The sequence below is a fragment of the Leptonychotes weddellii genome, chromosome 7, assembly GCF_054177405.1.
Source record: "Leptonychotes weddellii isolate Sample4059 chromosome 7, ASM5417740v2, whole genome shotgun sequence".
Taxonomy (NCBI): Eukaryota; Metazoa; Chordata; class Mammalia; order Carnivora; family Phocidae; genus Leptonychotes; species Leptonychotes weddellii.
In genome coordinates this window covers 6314847-6330545 of record NC_138375.1, presented here as the reverse complement: position 1 = coordinate 6330545, position 15699 = coordinate 6314847, and the positions used below count along the sequence as shown (strand labels likewise).

Sequence of the window (15699 nt, the reverse complement as noted above, 5' to 3'; positions counted from 1 at the left end):
TCCCTCTCTCTCTCTCTCCCTCTCCCTCTCTCTCTCTCTCTCTTTCCCTCTCTCTCTCTCTCTCTCTAAAACACACACACTCTTTCCTCAAAGACAGGCACTACATTTTTCATCTTCCCAGGATATAGCATGAATCTGTTTATGCTTGAGCTTTCTCAAAAGTAACACGTTTATCCAGGTAGCTCAAGATGAGAATTAAGCAGTGGTTTACTAATACTGCATACATTACTATGAAGTCAATTCATAATCAATAAGTATTCACTGGAGATGTGGTTCAGATATACTTTTTAAAATAAATTCAGGATCATGTGTGTCTGCACATGTACTTTTCTCTTTAAATGAAACATTCTGTGTCTCTGAGGACTTCCATTAGGCATGGAAAACTGAAACATGTTCCTGTCTAAAGTCTTCTTGAGATTTATGGATTGATAGGAAGCCTCGAAGCCAAAGGTTCTTGATTTAATTCTGGTTTTGGAATAACTCCTTGGCCTCATTCTCTGTATTTACAGGATGAGAATTATAATGTTTTGAAACTCGGGATCCTGATGGGTTGATTAGGGGAGCTTGATGATGGCTTTAGGAGGTGCTCCTAGTGGGTTTGGTGTCTTGCCCTGGGTTTGTAGGCTGGCAGCAGGGGCCTCGCCCTAGTGCATCGGGGACATTGGCGTGTGTTTTCAGATCTGTGTCCCTGACACGTGGCATTGGCCATGCTGTGCCTCTCACGGGCTGAGAGGACTCTTCTCTGTGCTCTCCCCAGCCAGGCCGAGGAGATGCCTGGTTCAGAGGCCATGCTCATAGCCATGCTTATAAGTAAGTGAGCACAAACACACGGTGAGCGGAAAACCAAGGGCAGGGAAGAGACCAGGCTGGGAACAGATGTTCCCTTGTGCAGGAGAGAAGAATTTGGGACTTTGAGAGAGAGAAGGGCATCCCAAAGATCATGCATTAGAGAGGAAGAGGAAGGAGGCGTTCTAGACGAAGGAGAAAGAGCGACAGCGAAGGATGAACTTCCGAGGCAGGAAGGAGAAGGTGCATCCTTTGCTGTCCTGCATACCTGTGGTTGCCCATCACAGGGGGTCTGCCCTGGATGGGTGGCAAGGTCAGCACCTCTTTCTGACACTAGGAATCCAAAAGAGTCTCCTGAAGACTCCTCTCTTCTGATGTTTTCCCTGGGATGGCTCCAGGCTGGCTACTTTGAACCTCAGGAAGCTTTACTGAGCTCCGGGTGTCTGGACTTGGAACTGGGTGAGGCCCATGGTGGCTGAGAGGTTCTTGTCACCAGCTACGTGCTAGCCCTGTACCAGACGTGGGCACTTGCCCCACCTGCGGCACTGACCATTGACCAGGCCTGGGGTGGGATTCGGGTGTCAGCACTTTTTTTTTTTTTTTTTTAAGATTGTATTTATTTATTTGAGAGAGAGAATGAGACAGAGAGAGAGAGCATGAGAGGGGGGAGGATCAGAGGGAGAAGCAGACCCCCTGCTGAGCAAGGAGCCTGATATGGGACTCGATCCCGGGACTCCAGGATCATGACCTGAGCCGAAGGCAGTTGCTTAACCAACTGAGCCACCCAGGCGCCCAAGGGTGTCAGCACTTTTTAAAAGCTCCTCAGATGATTGTGTGTGCAGCCAGGCTGGAGAAGCACGGCTGCTTAGGGGAGGAGTGGCTGGAGAGACCCGCTCACCTTATTTCCCTTTTCTTCCTTCCCTGTTGCCCTCACAGATTACGGCACCATTAAAAAAGTGCGGGCGCCCGTGGCTCTGGCTGCCGGCAGCTGTTTGCTGGAAGAGATCGAGCTCTTCCCCGAACGGCGGGGGGAGCCCATCAGGAGCCTGCAGATTCTCCACAGCCAGAGTGTCCTGTTTGTGGGCCTGCAGGAGCACGTGGCCAAGGTCCCACTGAAGAGATGCCCGTTCTACCGCACACGCAGGTAGGTCAGCCCCGGCGGTTTATGGCATTATCAGGACCTTAACGTTCTTGTGAGCCCTGCATCCCGGGATGCAGACTTTGATGCAACCTCATTTCCCATGTTGGGGAATAACCCGCCAGGGTCTGCAGGGGAGGAACCACGTTATGACATCTGTAAACAGTTGTCAGCGTTAAAATAAACTCTTCTGTGCAGGATAACACTCAGCAATAATGCTGATATTTGGTGTTCCTGCATTCATCTGTACAAGTTTATTTTTATGGGAATATATGTAATACAGGTACAGAGCAGGCAGAGAGTAATGTGAAGCGCATCATCTCTGCCCAGAGCTAATCCCCTGAGATGGAGAGATGTGGCATCCCCTCTCCGGGACAGTCCTCACGGTACTGTCCTCAGCACCATCTCTCTTGGGACACTGCCTCTCTTCTGAGGCTCCAGAACCCTATGGGCCTGGGAGGAGTGAGGAACAAGGAAGCCCTGCAGGTGCAGGGAACCCCAAGTGCCATCACCTTCCCTCAACCCTCCTCAATTCTCATTGGCCATGGGGTGTCCACCATAGACCACAGTGGCCTTCACAGCTCAGTTCGGGAGAACACAGGCCCAGGTGCTCAGGAAACTGAAAAGTACTGTACACACTATAAACTTGACCAGCACTTGAATGTTGGAATATTGCCTAAGTGCTCTGACCCCCAACAAAAGATTGTCCTTGGGGAAATCATAATCTCAAACATTCTTAGGGATCAGTGATCTCAGTAACTCCATCCTCCAAGGCGGTGCATAAGGGCAGATTTGGTACGGAAATGGACTGTTCGGGTATATCACTCACAGATACCATTCACAGGTCATTCTTTCTCAAACAAGATGCTCCATCGCACAAGCTTTGGGGCTCAGAGACTGGCAGTCATATGACAGGCTGCATGTGCTATTTCTCGACCTGGTCACTGAAGTATTTTAGACCTCACTTTTCATCTAATACATGCGAATTGCTGTAGAGTCAAATGGGATAATGCATATAGTTTAAAATTTAAAGCTCTCTGCAAAGTGGGCATTCTCTTGTAGAAGGAAAGTTTTTATGTATAATAAAAATTATTGCAATATTCCTTTCTAGATAATTCTAGGCAATGAAGTATATCATATGGTGCCTCCTTTGGTATCAGGGTGTGGAGGAATAATGTAAGGGACTTTCTCCCTAACAATGATGCTATGGTGAGCAATAACAACAAAGAGTGGTATTTATCAGCAACTATCTTTTATATAACACCTTTTTCCTAAAGGTAACCAATGGCTGCTTGAAATTTGTTCTGATTTGTGTTCCCTCCAAGACTGACCTAGTGCAGGAATGATTCTGCCCAGTTGCTGATGGTCAGTGGGTGACAGGGAGACTCGGGGTCTTGCCAACAAGCGTGTCACGAGCTGGAAGGGCCCTGGAAGGGCCCCGATCTTCCAACCACAGCCCAGTGAGCTCTGAGTTGTAATGGATTTTGGGGGGCGTGACACAGGATAACACGCAGGAAGACATAGGCCTGTGCTTTATGTGGGGTGTTTCTGGGGCCAGAATGAGAGTTCGTGGCTTGCAAAGCAGGAGGCAGTTTGTCCTCTCCGTGGTACTTTCCATGGTACGTTGAGTCAGGGTTACAATAGCCCGGGTCCTGTGAGTGTGACCGGAAAGGCTAACGCCTGCGTCAGGTTGGGGAAGCGAGGTGTCATGGCGCCCACCTCATCTCCTGCACGGCTGCACGTGGAGCCCAACCAAGACACCCCAGGCGCCGGCCGCCACCAGGCACGGCAGGCCGGGAGGCATTCCCAGTTCCCCCTTTTTCCTGCAAGGAGAATGAGGCCACTTGTCTGTTTTCATCATGCTCCTGGGAGGAGAAGATTATACAGTTATATCCAGAGCTGAATCTCCCTGCTGTTTACTTGTCCAACCACTTGGAGAAAAGCCTCGAGAGATTAGAGCTTTATTGTAAACTGAGAGACTGTGGTCTTCTGCATCCCCACACTCAGAAAGGGTTAGATTGTGTTTGACTCTCAAGTATTCCATTTGAGAAAAGAAAATCTGAAGACTTAAACCCAAGCATTTCTGTGGATTCTTTCCATTATGTTTCTTTGCCGTCCCCTTCCTATAGAAAGACAAGAAAACCTCCCTCATTAACACTAACTGGAGAAAAGGATCCATTTTTCAGAAACTAATATCTATATGACCAGATTTTTTTTGATGAATTATGGGGAAAGATTTTTTTTTTTTGACAAAAGCCAATTTCAAAGGAACAGGATAACAATTAACAAGTGAGCAGGAATTTCTTTGTTAAATATACTTTCCATAGTAGAATATAAGTAATTTCATTCCCTATTAGAAAAATCGATTTTAGGGGTGCCTGGGTGGCTCAGTCATTAAGTGTCTGCCTTCGGCTCAGGTCATGATCCCAGGGTCCTGGAATCGAGCCCTGCATCGGGCTCCCTGCTCAGTGGGGAGCCTGCTTCTCCCTCTCACAGTCCCCCTGCTTGAATTCCCTCTCTTGCTGTCTCTCTGTGTCAAATAAATAAATAAAATCTTTAAAAAAAAAAAAAGAAAAAAGAAAAATTGATTTTATAAATGAGTTTCATAATGTTTAACAAGAGAAACTGAGCTTAACTAAAGTACCTGTCTCCTTCCCCAAATCATATTCACATTTAAAAAAAAATTTTTTTAGTATCCATTTTTCAAAGGCCATGCACAGTTTGATGTCTATTAAGATGTTTATAAATGATAACAGTCGATACAGTCCCATGAGTTTCTTTTACATGTCGGGCTCTGTGCTAGTTCTTACCATGGTCTCCTGTCACCACTACACCCTGAGGGTCAAGTCAAGGTCATTTTTAGATGAGGAGATGGGGGCTCAGATGTTTGGATCCTGCCCAAGGTCACATACCTCGTGCAATATGAAACCCAGGTTCAGGGCTGGAGCTCTGACCCCAAGGCCCAGGCTTTGTCTTTGGTTCACTGGGCTGCCCCTGGGACAGTGAGGACATCAGCCAAGTGGTCAGGTGTCAGCAGGGATGAGCTGCACCATGGCCCTGACCGCGTGCGTCTCTGAGAGCCAGAACTGGTGAGCCCGAGGACAGGCAGAAGTCGGCTGTGTCCACTGATGACTAGCCATGGCCTCTTCCCATTATTTCCTCTTCATTATGCTTGCTCCCAGGCTACACCCAACACCCCAGAAGGAGGTTTCATACCCTCTTGGTTATTCTGCAGTTCTGGAGAGATCCTGGAACCTCAGGGGAGGCTGAAAAAAGTGCTTATGTGTGTGTCTCGTGCTGTGCACACATCTTAACTTGTGACAGACAGCACTGTGTTTTTAACTAGACGTAGCCATTTCCCTCGCAAAATTATTTTGGAAGAACAATATTTAAAAAATACATTTTAATCACGTTTGACCTCAGAAAATGACTGAAAAGATTTTAAATTTAGCATGTTTTTTGGCATAACTCTTTCATGAATAGCATGGGAAAAGTATGTGAATGATAAATCCAACTCATGGGAATGGATGGTTACCTCTGGGGGTGTAAAGTGCAAGAGAAACTTTTCCTTTTCTTGTATCTCCTTTTGTACTCCAGGACTTATTTACCATATATATGTATTTGTTTCATAAAGTGAATTGCGAGGTACGTGGGCATCTTCACAGGCCCAGATGTGGGATTGGTATGAATCGGAGAGAGAATGTCCTGAGAATCATCAGGCCTAGAACAGAAACTAGAATTCTGAGCACTGCTTGCCAGGCCACGTTTCGTTCAGCCCATCAGACCATGAGCCAAAATCTGGGCATTGTCTTTCCAGATCTTTGCAACTTCCAGCATGGTGCCCAGCCCAAGACAGGGTCAATAAACATTTATCAGATTTACAAATGGACACTACCTTTCCTCTCTCTGCGTTTTTACTTCATGATCTATAAAGTAAACCTGAATTCTCACGAATCAATAAAACTCTCTTTAGAGAAAAGTGTAGCCAAAGGATCTAATGCCCCTGGGCTTTAGGTGTTTGTTGTTTCATTTTTGCTTTATTATAAGAACTAATTGGGGAGAGAAGAAAAGCTGGAATCTGGAAGAATCATAGTCTACATATGAAACAGAAGAGACGTGTCTTTTAAGTTTTGCTTTATAAAACTGGAGGGAAAGATGGAACCGTTAAGAAAGAGATTGGCTCCATTTGTGAATGGATGTCTAGCCATTCTTAATTCATTTAGTTTGTAATAATGCCATTTAGTTAAAGAAATTAGCACTTATTAAGGAAATTAGTATGGAGATTAGGTTACTGCAGAACATTTATTGCTTGAAAGAGCAAAGTTTCAAAACATGGAGTTAATATGTCGGCATCTTTATTAATTAAATATCGTCTACAGACAGCATCTGCCTGGTGGGAGAAATGCAGTGTATAGAGAGAAATCACAGGATCCCCATAAGGTCTTCCAGCTTCCAGCAAGACAACTTTAGCCATTCAGTTATGAATCACATAAACATTTGGAAGGAATTTTGACGTATACTCAGTTTACAGAGTAAATATTCTCCCTTCGAAATGAATTTGATATTTTCCAAATCTCAATGTCTTGAGTTTTTATTTGCATTGACTTTGGATTAGCTTCTAAATACTGTGACTTTTCCTTAGTTAATTCATTCATAATATATTTATTGATCTTAATATGTGCTAAGCACAAAGCGAGCCCCTGAGTGTAGGATGACGGATGAGGCATCCCTGACCCTGTCTTCATGGGGTTCAGAGTCTAATGAGTAATTCTGACATAAATAAAATCTCCTGAATATCTATTGTGGATTTGAGCCAAAGGACCTTAGAGTTACCTTAGACTTTATCCCCAAATCAATTTATCATTAAAATCTGATCCTATACTGTACTAGGACCTAATCTTCCAGCCTGACATCCCTGTCCAGTTATTTTTTAAGCTATATTTGAATCACGACCAGTGTTCCAATCTTAAATTTCTAATAGTAAGAGAATTAATCACCAGGTTATAATAACATATTATAACATATAACAGAGTATTCACTCTGTGATTATTCTGAAGGCAATAAATGATGCCTACGAAGACATATGCATGATATGATAGTAACTGAAAAAAGCAAAAAGCAGAACAGCAGTATGTCTATGCCATCATTATAATTTTAAGAAATAGGAGGAAAAGACAAATTACATTCACCAACATCTAATTACTACTATGAAAAGCACACTGTAAGAGGGGCTTGGCTGAAATACTATTTTTTAGTGAAATCATAAGTTAATACCCCCAGGTCCTGGGTAGGTTGGAAAATGAACAGTTGAAATGTGATAGGTTAGAAGATGAACATACATAAACTTGACTAGTAATTTAAGAAACATAAATCATACTACTGTTTTTTCTGTAATAGGGAGAAATGCAGATTTTGTGGGGTCTGAAGCTTATACAATTTGGTAGGGGGTCTTGCTAAGGAAAAGAATATCAAAATTTTGAATACAAAATGACTAAGACCAATCTCAGCTCCTTCACGAATCATGAAGTAAAGAAGTTTAAGCTTCCTTAGCTTCATGGCAGATCCATCTTTGGCAAAGATATAAACATGTATTTTGATTCACGTACACTATAAAAGCAAAGAACGTATGTGAACACCATCTTGTAGAGATGCCATGGGCTGCTTCTGCAACCATGGGATTATGAGTACATATTTTTTCTTCTCTTTCTTGATCAAATATTTTTTAATGATTTATTTATTTAAGAGAGAGAGCAAGAGAGTGAGCGGGAGTAGGGACAGAGGGAGAGAATCTTCAAGCAAACTCCCTGCCGAGCGTGGAGCCTGACACAGGGCTCAATCCCAGCACCCTGAGATCCTGACCTTAGCCAAAACCAAGAGTTGGACACTTAACTAAGTGACCCAGGTACCCCTCTTGGTCAAATGCTTCAATGTAATCATATTACGGTAGCCATGGAGAGCACAATTTCTAAGAACAAGCCAGTGCACTAAAAATATTCCATAGGTCAAATCTACCAGTATAGCCTCTCAGCTTTCCTTGGTGATGCATTAGCCAGCCAACAGTTTTGGGTTCAGCTTTCTGTTCAGTTTCCTCAAAGAGCATGTTTCTGTTTCCTAAGTGGCAATCTGTGTTCTAGTCACTTGGATAAAGTCAGATAATCAGTGTCATTACCAACCTTTTGTACCTCAGTTGAGTTTGAGAGAGCAGAGAGACAACCAGAGAGCTCACAATGTGAAGTTTCACTATTTAGTGTCTATTCCACAGGCTTCCTGCGTTTGCACTCCCCAGTTTAAAGCTACATGGAGAACTCCATGGGTAAGCTTGGGCTGCACCGGTGTTCTCAGCTCCAGATCCTTGCTCCTGAGTTATCCTGGCCAGCAGCACCTTGGCTTTTATCCACCAACCTTCCCTTAAGATTTTTATTTGCAGCATAATCCAGTGAATTAATGATTCTGCAAAACTGCTTGCATATGGAAAGATCATGAGCTTCGGATTCATGTGGATCCTACATAAGCTTTTACTTGGTATGTGATTATAAGCAAACCACTTGTTTGTTATTGGAAGCACAATGTGTTACTGGAAGCACAAAGTCAGGGTACATAATGGGTCTGGCACATAAAAAGAATTCAGTAGAAGATGGTTCCTTTCCCTTCCTGCTTCAGTGGTATAACCAGCTCATGTACATCCTGCTGAGTTGGCATTGCTGGTGAATGGTATTTCTTCACTCCTTGCACACTCTGTTGAAGGCTTAGTTTCAAAATTTCTCTGTGTCCCAAATGGAATTATATAAAAATCAAACATAAGAAAAGAAGGAAGGAGGGAGGGAGGCAGGGAGGGAGGGAGGAAGGAAGGAAGGAAGGAAGGAAGGAAGGAAGGAAGGAAGGAAGGAAGAAAAGAGAGAGAGAAAGGAGAAGAGAGAAAAGAGGAAAAATTCAAATAGCTCTTGTATATGTGCTTTGCCTTCTTTGTCGAGATATACTTCATGTTGCCTCTGGACCAATCAGTCTGGACCTGTCAAGAATTTGCTTTTCTGCCTTTAAAGCACTTCACTTTATCTGAGAGGTACAGGGCCAGACTGTGCTCCTTGTATTATATTATGTACCTGGCTTTGGTCTGTCTGGCAAATAAATTTTCTGGCAGTTTGTGAGACTCTACCCTGACTGCATTCTGTCAACAAGGCTCCATTCAGTTGGTGGGAGCATCTGTCAGTGGATATTCAGTAATTCCCTGTCCCAAGTCCCTCATTGTATCATGTATTTATCCATCCAGGAGAGGCTGAGATTCAGGCAACTGATGGAGATTGGACAGGGCCAGGTGTGGGGAGAGCCAAGTGCTTACCCTCCTTGGTGCTGTCACCAGATTGGGGAGGGGCACCAGACCCTAATGCAAGGTAGATGCCACCCTTACCATAACTACTCTGCTGACACAGCCAGAATTCTTCCCTTGGGCTTGGCTGTGCTCTCAAAGGAGGGTTCTCTGGCATTGGCATTGGCATTTAAGCTTCATGACTCACTCATGGCTAACCTGTTAAGTTGGGTGAATTATAAGGAGTCAGAGTAATATAAATGTTTTCTTTGGACTTACTGTCCTCTAAAGTTTTGTGTAAGACTTAAGATGTATTACTTGACCCTTGTGTATTCTTCAAGTATAACTGACAACTCTTCATATTCTCCTGTGTTTTCTGATTCTGCCCATTAAACCCTCATCTACTCATCCACAAAAGGGTTTCCCTTGAAGAAACGTGAGTTGGGCAGAGAGTAATTGTGTCTTAATTTTTCTCTGATTGGCAGGGGAGGAGAGAAGACTATGGACATTCCATTGCCTCAATTTTGTAGAGTAGAGAACATAGAATACCAGCAGTGCAGACTTTTTCCTGAATGAAGTGACCAGGGATTCTTTTCTTTCCTTCTTGGGCACTTGGATGTAGCGTTTTCTGGTCCTTTCTCGCAGCAATTACTTCAGCATCCCTGAGCTGTGAAGGGATCATGTTGAGTCACTGATATTCCCTGTGTCTTCTTTGTCCTGGTTTTGATCCCTGAGAACAAAACTGCCTTCCTTGGAGAGTTTCATCCTGGGGGCAGACTTGGCCTCTCCAGAAAGACAGTATGTTTGTTAAAAGACAAATTTCACGATGATTGAGATCCACTGGGAGGGTAAGATAAGCAGCTCAGTGTTCTGTGTGTGACAAGTGTGGGAGGTGGGATTGTCTGTGTCATGTCAGAAACCAAAGCTGATGTCCCAAGTTGATCACAATTGCTAGATTCCAGAGAGCGCTTTTCTTTTGCTTATATCAAATACTCTCTACTCTTTTAACTATTTCTTTTTTACTATCAATTTTCCCAAAATGCTTCATAATATGTGTGTCAGTCTTGTTCAGTTTTAAAACAGATTTTTCAGGAAAATTTGAGTGATATATCCACCTAATAAGATTTTAATGAAAAAACACTTGCTTAGTATTACTGGCAATACATATCAAATATTCTAATTGAATATTAAAAGCAAATTTAAATATAAAAAATCCTCATTGTATTTAATCAATGTCATTTAATGATAAGCCAATAGTGAATAGTTTTTAATGTATTAAAGTTAGCGACTAATTGAAATTCTAGATCACTCATTTCATCTACAAATCATAACATGTAACGTGAATTACTATTAAATGCCTTTAGCAAGTGATGCATAATGAGTATAAACATGTATTTTTACTAGTAATTATATCTTTGTTTACTTGGCATGTGTCCTAAATTTAAAAATGCCATTACATTGTAGCTGTATCTTGGTTTTTCTTGGGAATTATAAATTAATCTTCTAGTAGATTTCACAACTTGATACATGCTGTCCACCACCGCCAAATTTTTCTTGCCTAAGCAAAACTCCCAACATTTTATTCACATCGGTATGCTTCCTAAGAATCTTAAGGAAACCTCAGCCAGCCATGCTGCTCTGCTCATCATCCTGATCATGCCTCAGGCACATGACTCTCTCATCCTTCCTGGGGCCTTCATGACCAGGATGCTCCTCTCACTCAGCTAAACTCCAACTTCATTCAGAAGCCAGCTTACACACGGCATCTTCCTTGGAACCCTTCTGGTCTACCTCTCTCTCCTCTGACTCCTGTCACACCATTGTCTGAGCTTCTCACTTATGAGAAGCCCTGCTTATGTTGGCAGGCAACGTTCATGAACATATTCTTCCTCCCTCACAAGACTGAAAGTTCATTCCTGGTCTTGATATCTTCAACACATGGCATCCTGCCAGGTAGTCCAAAACATCATTGTGAATCTATCCAAACGTGCAGTTAAAATAATTCGCATCACTTAATAGAATGCACTGGGGTCTGTCACATTGCCTCCTTAAACAAAGAACCCATGGCAGTTTCGTGGGAGCAGAAACTGAAGAAAATACACGTTTCAGGTGGATTCACCAACTAAAGAACGTGTGGATGTCTTACAATGCATTCCTCAAGCACTTTACTGTCTCATTAGAATTTTTTCAGTCTTGGGCGCCTGGGTGGCTCAGTCGTTGAGCGTCTGCCTTCAGCTCAGGTCATGATCCCAGGGTCCTGGGATCGAGTCCCACATCGGGCTCCCTCCTCGGGGGGAAGCCTGCTTCTCCCTCTCCCACTCCTGCTGCTTGTGTTCCTGCTCTCGCTATCTCTGTCTCTGTCAAATAAATAAATAAAATCTTTAAAAAAAAAAAAGAATTTTTTCAGTCTTATTTCTTGTAAGACAGTGTTTTTAATGCAAATCTTAAAATAAAAGCAGATTCTGAAGTATAGAGTGACATTGGTCATTAGGAATAAGACATCTCAGATCATGTTGGGAATTAAGGCAAAGATCATTCATGAACAGAAATACGTCTATCCCACTACTATCATGGTGATAGTAGAAATATGTTAAGTAAATAGACACATAGTTTTTGCACAGTATTTTAAAGTTTACAGCACTTATTAGGAAACCCTAAATCTTGAACTGGGCTCCAGGGCTCTGCCCATTCCTCTTCAAGCTTCAACCAGAGTCTGGCCACCATTTATCTCATCCTTTAAACTCCCCAAGTTCCCTCCTACCTAAGTGCCCTCCTCATGTCCATCTTGCTACCAAATGTTCTGTTTTTCCTAAGCCATGTCAAATGGATCACTTCTCTTTATCTCACTGATCCCAGTTTAAATGCTGCTCCCTGGGTATTTCCTGACCCCAGACTCATCCATCCAAACAGGGTTTCCCTCTTTGGGTTATTCCTTTGGAAATGGTTGTTGCTATTGATCAGTGTTTATTTCCTTTGCTAAAGGGTAGATTCTTTGGGTACAGTGCCTGTATCTGCTTTGCTGTTCATGGCACCCCCACTGTTTTCAGTTTAGTTCATGGCAGTGCTCCTAAGTATGCCCCGAATGAATGAATGATTGAAAAACTTAAAATCCCATGTTTAATGAATGCATTTTCTTAATACGGCAAAAATTCTTAAGATCAAAAATAAGCTGATTTAGAAAGCGGCGGGAAGTTCGTACAGTGCAGAGGGCGACACGTCTCCGGCTCGGGTGAAGATGCCTCGTGTGAAGGCAGCTCAGGCTGGAAGACAGGGCCCTGGGAAGAGACGACTTGCAGAACACTTTGCAGCTGGGGAGATAATCACTGATATGACGGAGAAGGAGTGGAAACTAGGATCGCCCATTGGCCAGGGTGGCTTCGGTTGTATATATCTTGCTGATATGAATTCTTCAAAATCGGTGGGAAGCAATGCACCCTGTGTTGTAAAAATTGTGCCCAGTGACAACGGACCTCTGTTTACTGAACTGAAGTTCTACCAGTGAGCTGCCAAACCAGAGCAAATTCAGAAGTGGATTCGCACCCATAAACTGAAGTACCTGGGTGTTCCTAAGTATTGGGAGTCTGGCCTACATGATAAAAATGGAAAAAGTTACAGGTTTATGATAATGGATCGCTTTGGGAGTGACCTTCAGAAAACATATGAAGCAAATGCCAGAAGGTTTTCTCGGAAAACTGTCTTGCAGCAAAGCTTGAGAATTCTGGATATTCTGGAATATATTCACGAGCATGAGTATGTACACGGAGATATCAAGGCCTCAAATCTTCTTTGAGCTACAAGAATCCTGACCAGGTGTACTTGGTAGATTACGGCCTTGCTTACCGGTATTGCCCAGAGGAATTCATAAAGAATACAAAGAAGACCCCAAAAGATGTCACGATGGCATTATTGAATTCACCAGCATCGATGCGCACAATGGTGTCACCCCGTCAAGACGTGATTTGGAAATCCTTGGCTATTGCATGATCCAGTGGCTTAGTGGCCATCTTCCTTGGGAGGATAATTTGAAATACCCTAACTATGTTAGAGATTCCAAAATTAGATACAGAGAAAATATTGCAGATTTCACGGACAAATGTTCTCCTGAGAGAAACAAGCCAGATGAGATTGCTAAATACATGGAAACTGAAATTACTGGACTATGCCGAGAAGCCTCTTTATCAGAACTTACGAGACACTCTTTCGCAAGGACTGAGAGCTATAGGAAGCAAGCCTGATGGCAAGTTGGACCTCAGCCTCGTGGAGAACGGAGGCTTGAGAACAAAGTCAATAATGAAGTGCAAGAAAGGAATTGAGGAGAGCACCGAATCCAGTGTTGAAGATATGGAATGCTCAGATATACAGACAGAAGAGGCCACAAAAACCTGTTCGAAAACCAGAAAGAGAGTCCAGAAGTAAATCAAATGCTTTCAACGGACTTTTCTTTTCTTCCTGTCATTTGACTTTTTCCTCTTTTTCTATTTTAAATGTTATATTTTCATGTGAGTCTTTGAGGATGGGGCTAACTGTGAAATACTATGTCTTTGAAAAATATAAACTTTTTTATTAAGTAAAAAAAAATAAGCTGATTTAATGACAATTAGTGTAACAAACAAGTCAGATAAAGTCATTGACACTTAGATTATCTAACATGCGAGGGGGTAGTCGGTAATTAGCTCCAGCTGTCTAGAAATACAGTGAAAAGATTGTAATGAACACACCTCTTTTCCCTATTACTCAAATTAGGAAATAGCATAGCTGTAAACCTTAAAATTTAAAGGAAGCATCTAGTTAAACATTAATATTACTGACCCGGAAAAGGGAAAGTAGTTTATTCTTCTTCTAGAATTAAGGCCCGTCTCTAAATAGACATTTAGCTGTAAAGCATATTCTCAAGAAATGTGTTTTTAAATTAAACTTTCATATTCTGACCAACATATTTTCTGAATTCAGATACTTTCAAATACCAAGGCAATAGATCAAATGAGAATAATCTAAGGTTATTAACAAAATGGGGAAAATTTTTTATTAAAAAGATTCATCATACAAAGAAAAACATTTTCAAAGGGCAATGAAGAAAAGCCTCTTTCACGATGGCCACATTAATAAGACATCTGTGATTTTCCACGTGGTCTCTTTAAAAGACCCACCTTCCCAGAGCAATAAGTTATGATGATTGGTTTTTCGTAGCGTAAAGGTAGGGCTCATCAGAATTTTGCCATGGCCTGAAATATTTTGACTGAGGAAAACATATTTATCTATAAATGGAATTTTTAGTGAATGGGCATTTGTGCCTGTAAAGAACTTTTAATAGTTCAAGGGATAAGTAGAATGTTAAGAATGTGCGAAGCCCTCAACATTATGGGAAGAGAGAGGTGTTTTTACAAGCAGCTTTTCATTGAAAACAGCTTATATCCTGTGTGTCCTGTGTAACCCTGTGGCATTATTTCAGTCCTGCAGGAAGATTTGCAAAGAGAAGCCAGGAGCTAAGGGAGGGGGCTGGTGGAATTTTCCTGTTTTTTGGAATTTTAATTTTGTCTAATGGTCATGTTGCTTTAATAACAAACATTAAAAGGAGTTTAGGCCTTTTGAATCATTTTGCAAGTGTTGCTTTGTCCTGTTTGCTCACCCATGTGAAAATGGCATCATGCTCAGTGAGGATTCCCATGTGATATACACTGTGGAATCAATGTGGCCAGTTGGTTCAGTAAGACACGGACAACGTGGGTCAGATCGCCACTGTCACAGCCAAAGGAGGTCACAGCAGGAAGCAGAAGGGTTCTTAGTTCTCACTGCGCCCAGATCTGTCTCCCAGTTGAGGGGTCTTCAGATTTCCAGAAACTTCCTACAGAACAACATCTGCACAGGGACGATTTGCTGACCCTGAGCTTAGTGACAATATGTGAAATATCTTATTTTGTAGATACAAAAACGCACACTTTCCTGTCTTACACAGTCACTGGTTTATTTTCATCTTGCTTATCCCCTAAAAAAAAGTTATTAAATCAATTGTGTGTCTTAAAAATGATTAATTCTTGGGCGCCTGGGTGGCTCAGTTGGTTAAGCGACTGCCTTCGGCTCAGGTCATGATCCTGGAGTCCCGGGATCGAGTCCCGCATCGGGCTCCCTGCTCAGCGAGGAGCCTGCTTCTCCCTCTGACCCTCCTCCCTCTCATGCTCTCTGTCTCTCATTCTCTCTCTCGCAAATAAATAAAATCTTAAAAAAAAAAAATGATTAATTCTTAAAATTGAGAAATGTGGAATATGCTTTATGTACTGTAAGTACAGGCCAAATTCTACTCTATGGAACTGATCATTGAAATGAATTTTTATTTAAAAGTAAGTTATGAAAAAAATTATATTCCCAAACCTCAAGAACTAGAGATTTTCAAACGCTGATGCTCACACTTTGTGTTGTAAACTTGTATTTAAAAAAGATGTTGTCTGAAATTGGTAGAAAAAGGTAAAAGAAACCG

At 42.3% G+C, this 15699-nt stretch overlaps 1 protein-coding gene and 1 pseudogene across 1 annotated transcript in view; both read left to right on the top strand.

The window, feature by feature from the left end:
* The window catches only part of SEMA5A (semaphorin 5A), a 392731-nt gene that overhangs the window by 291084 nt on the left and 85948 nt on the right, over window positions 1–15699 (top strand). Inside the window, exon 12 of the mRNA XM_081825786.1 lies at window positions 1723–1930. Coding sequence (XP_081681912.1) covers window positions 1723–1930 — 208 coding nt within the window. The remainder of the gene's footprint in view (window positions 1–1722; window positions 1931–15699) is intronic.
* On the top strand, window positions 12397–13799 carry LOC102729977 (serine/threonine-protein kinase VRK1 pseudogene; annotated as a pseudogene).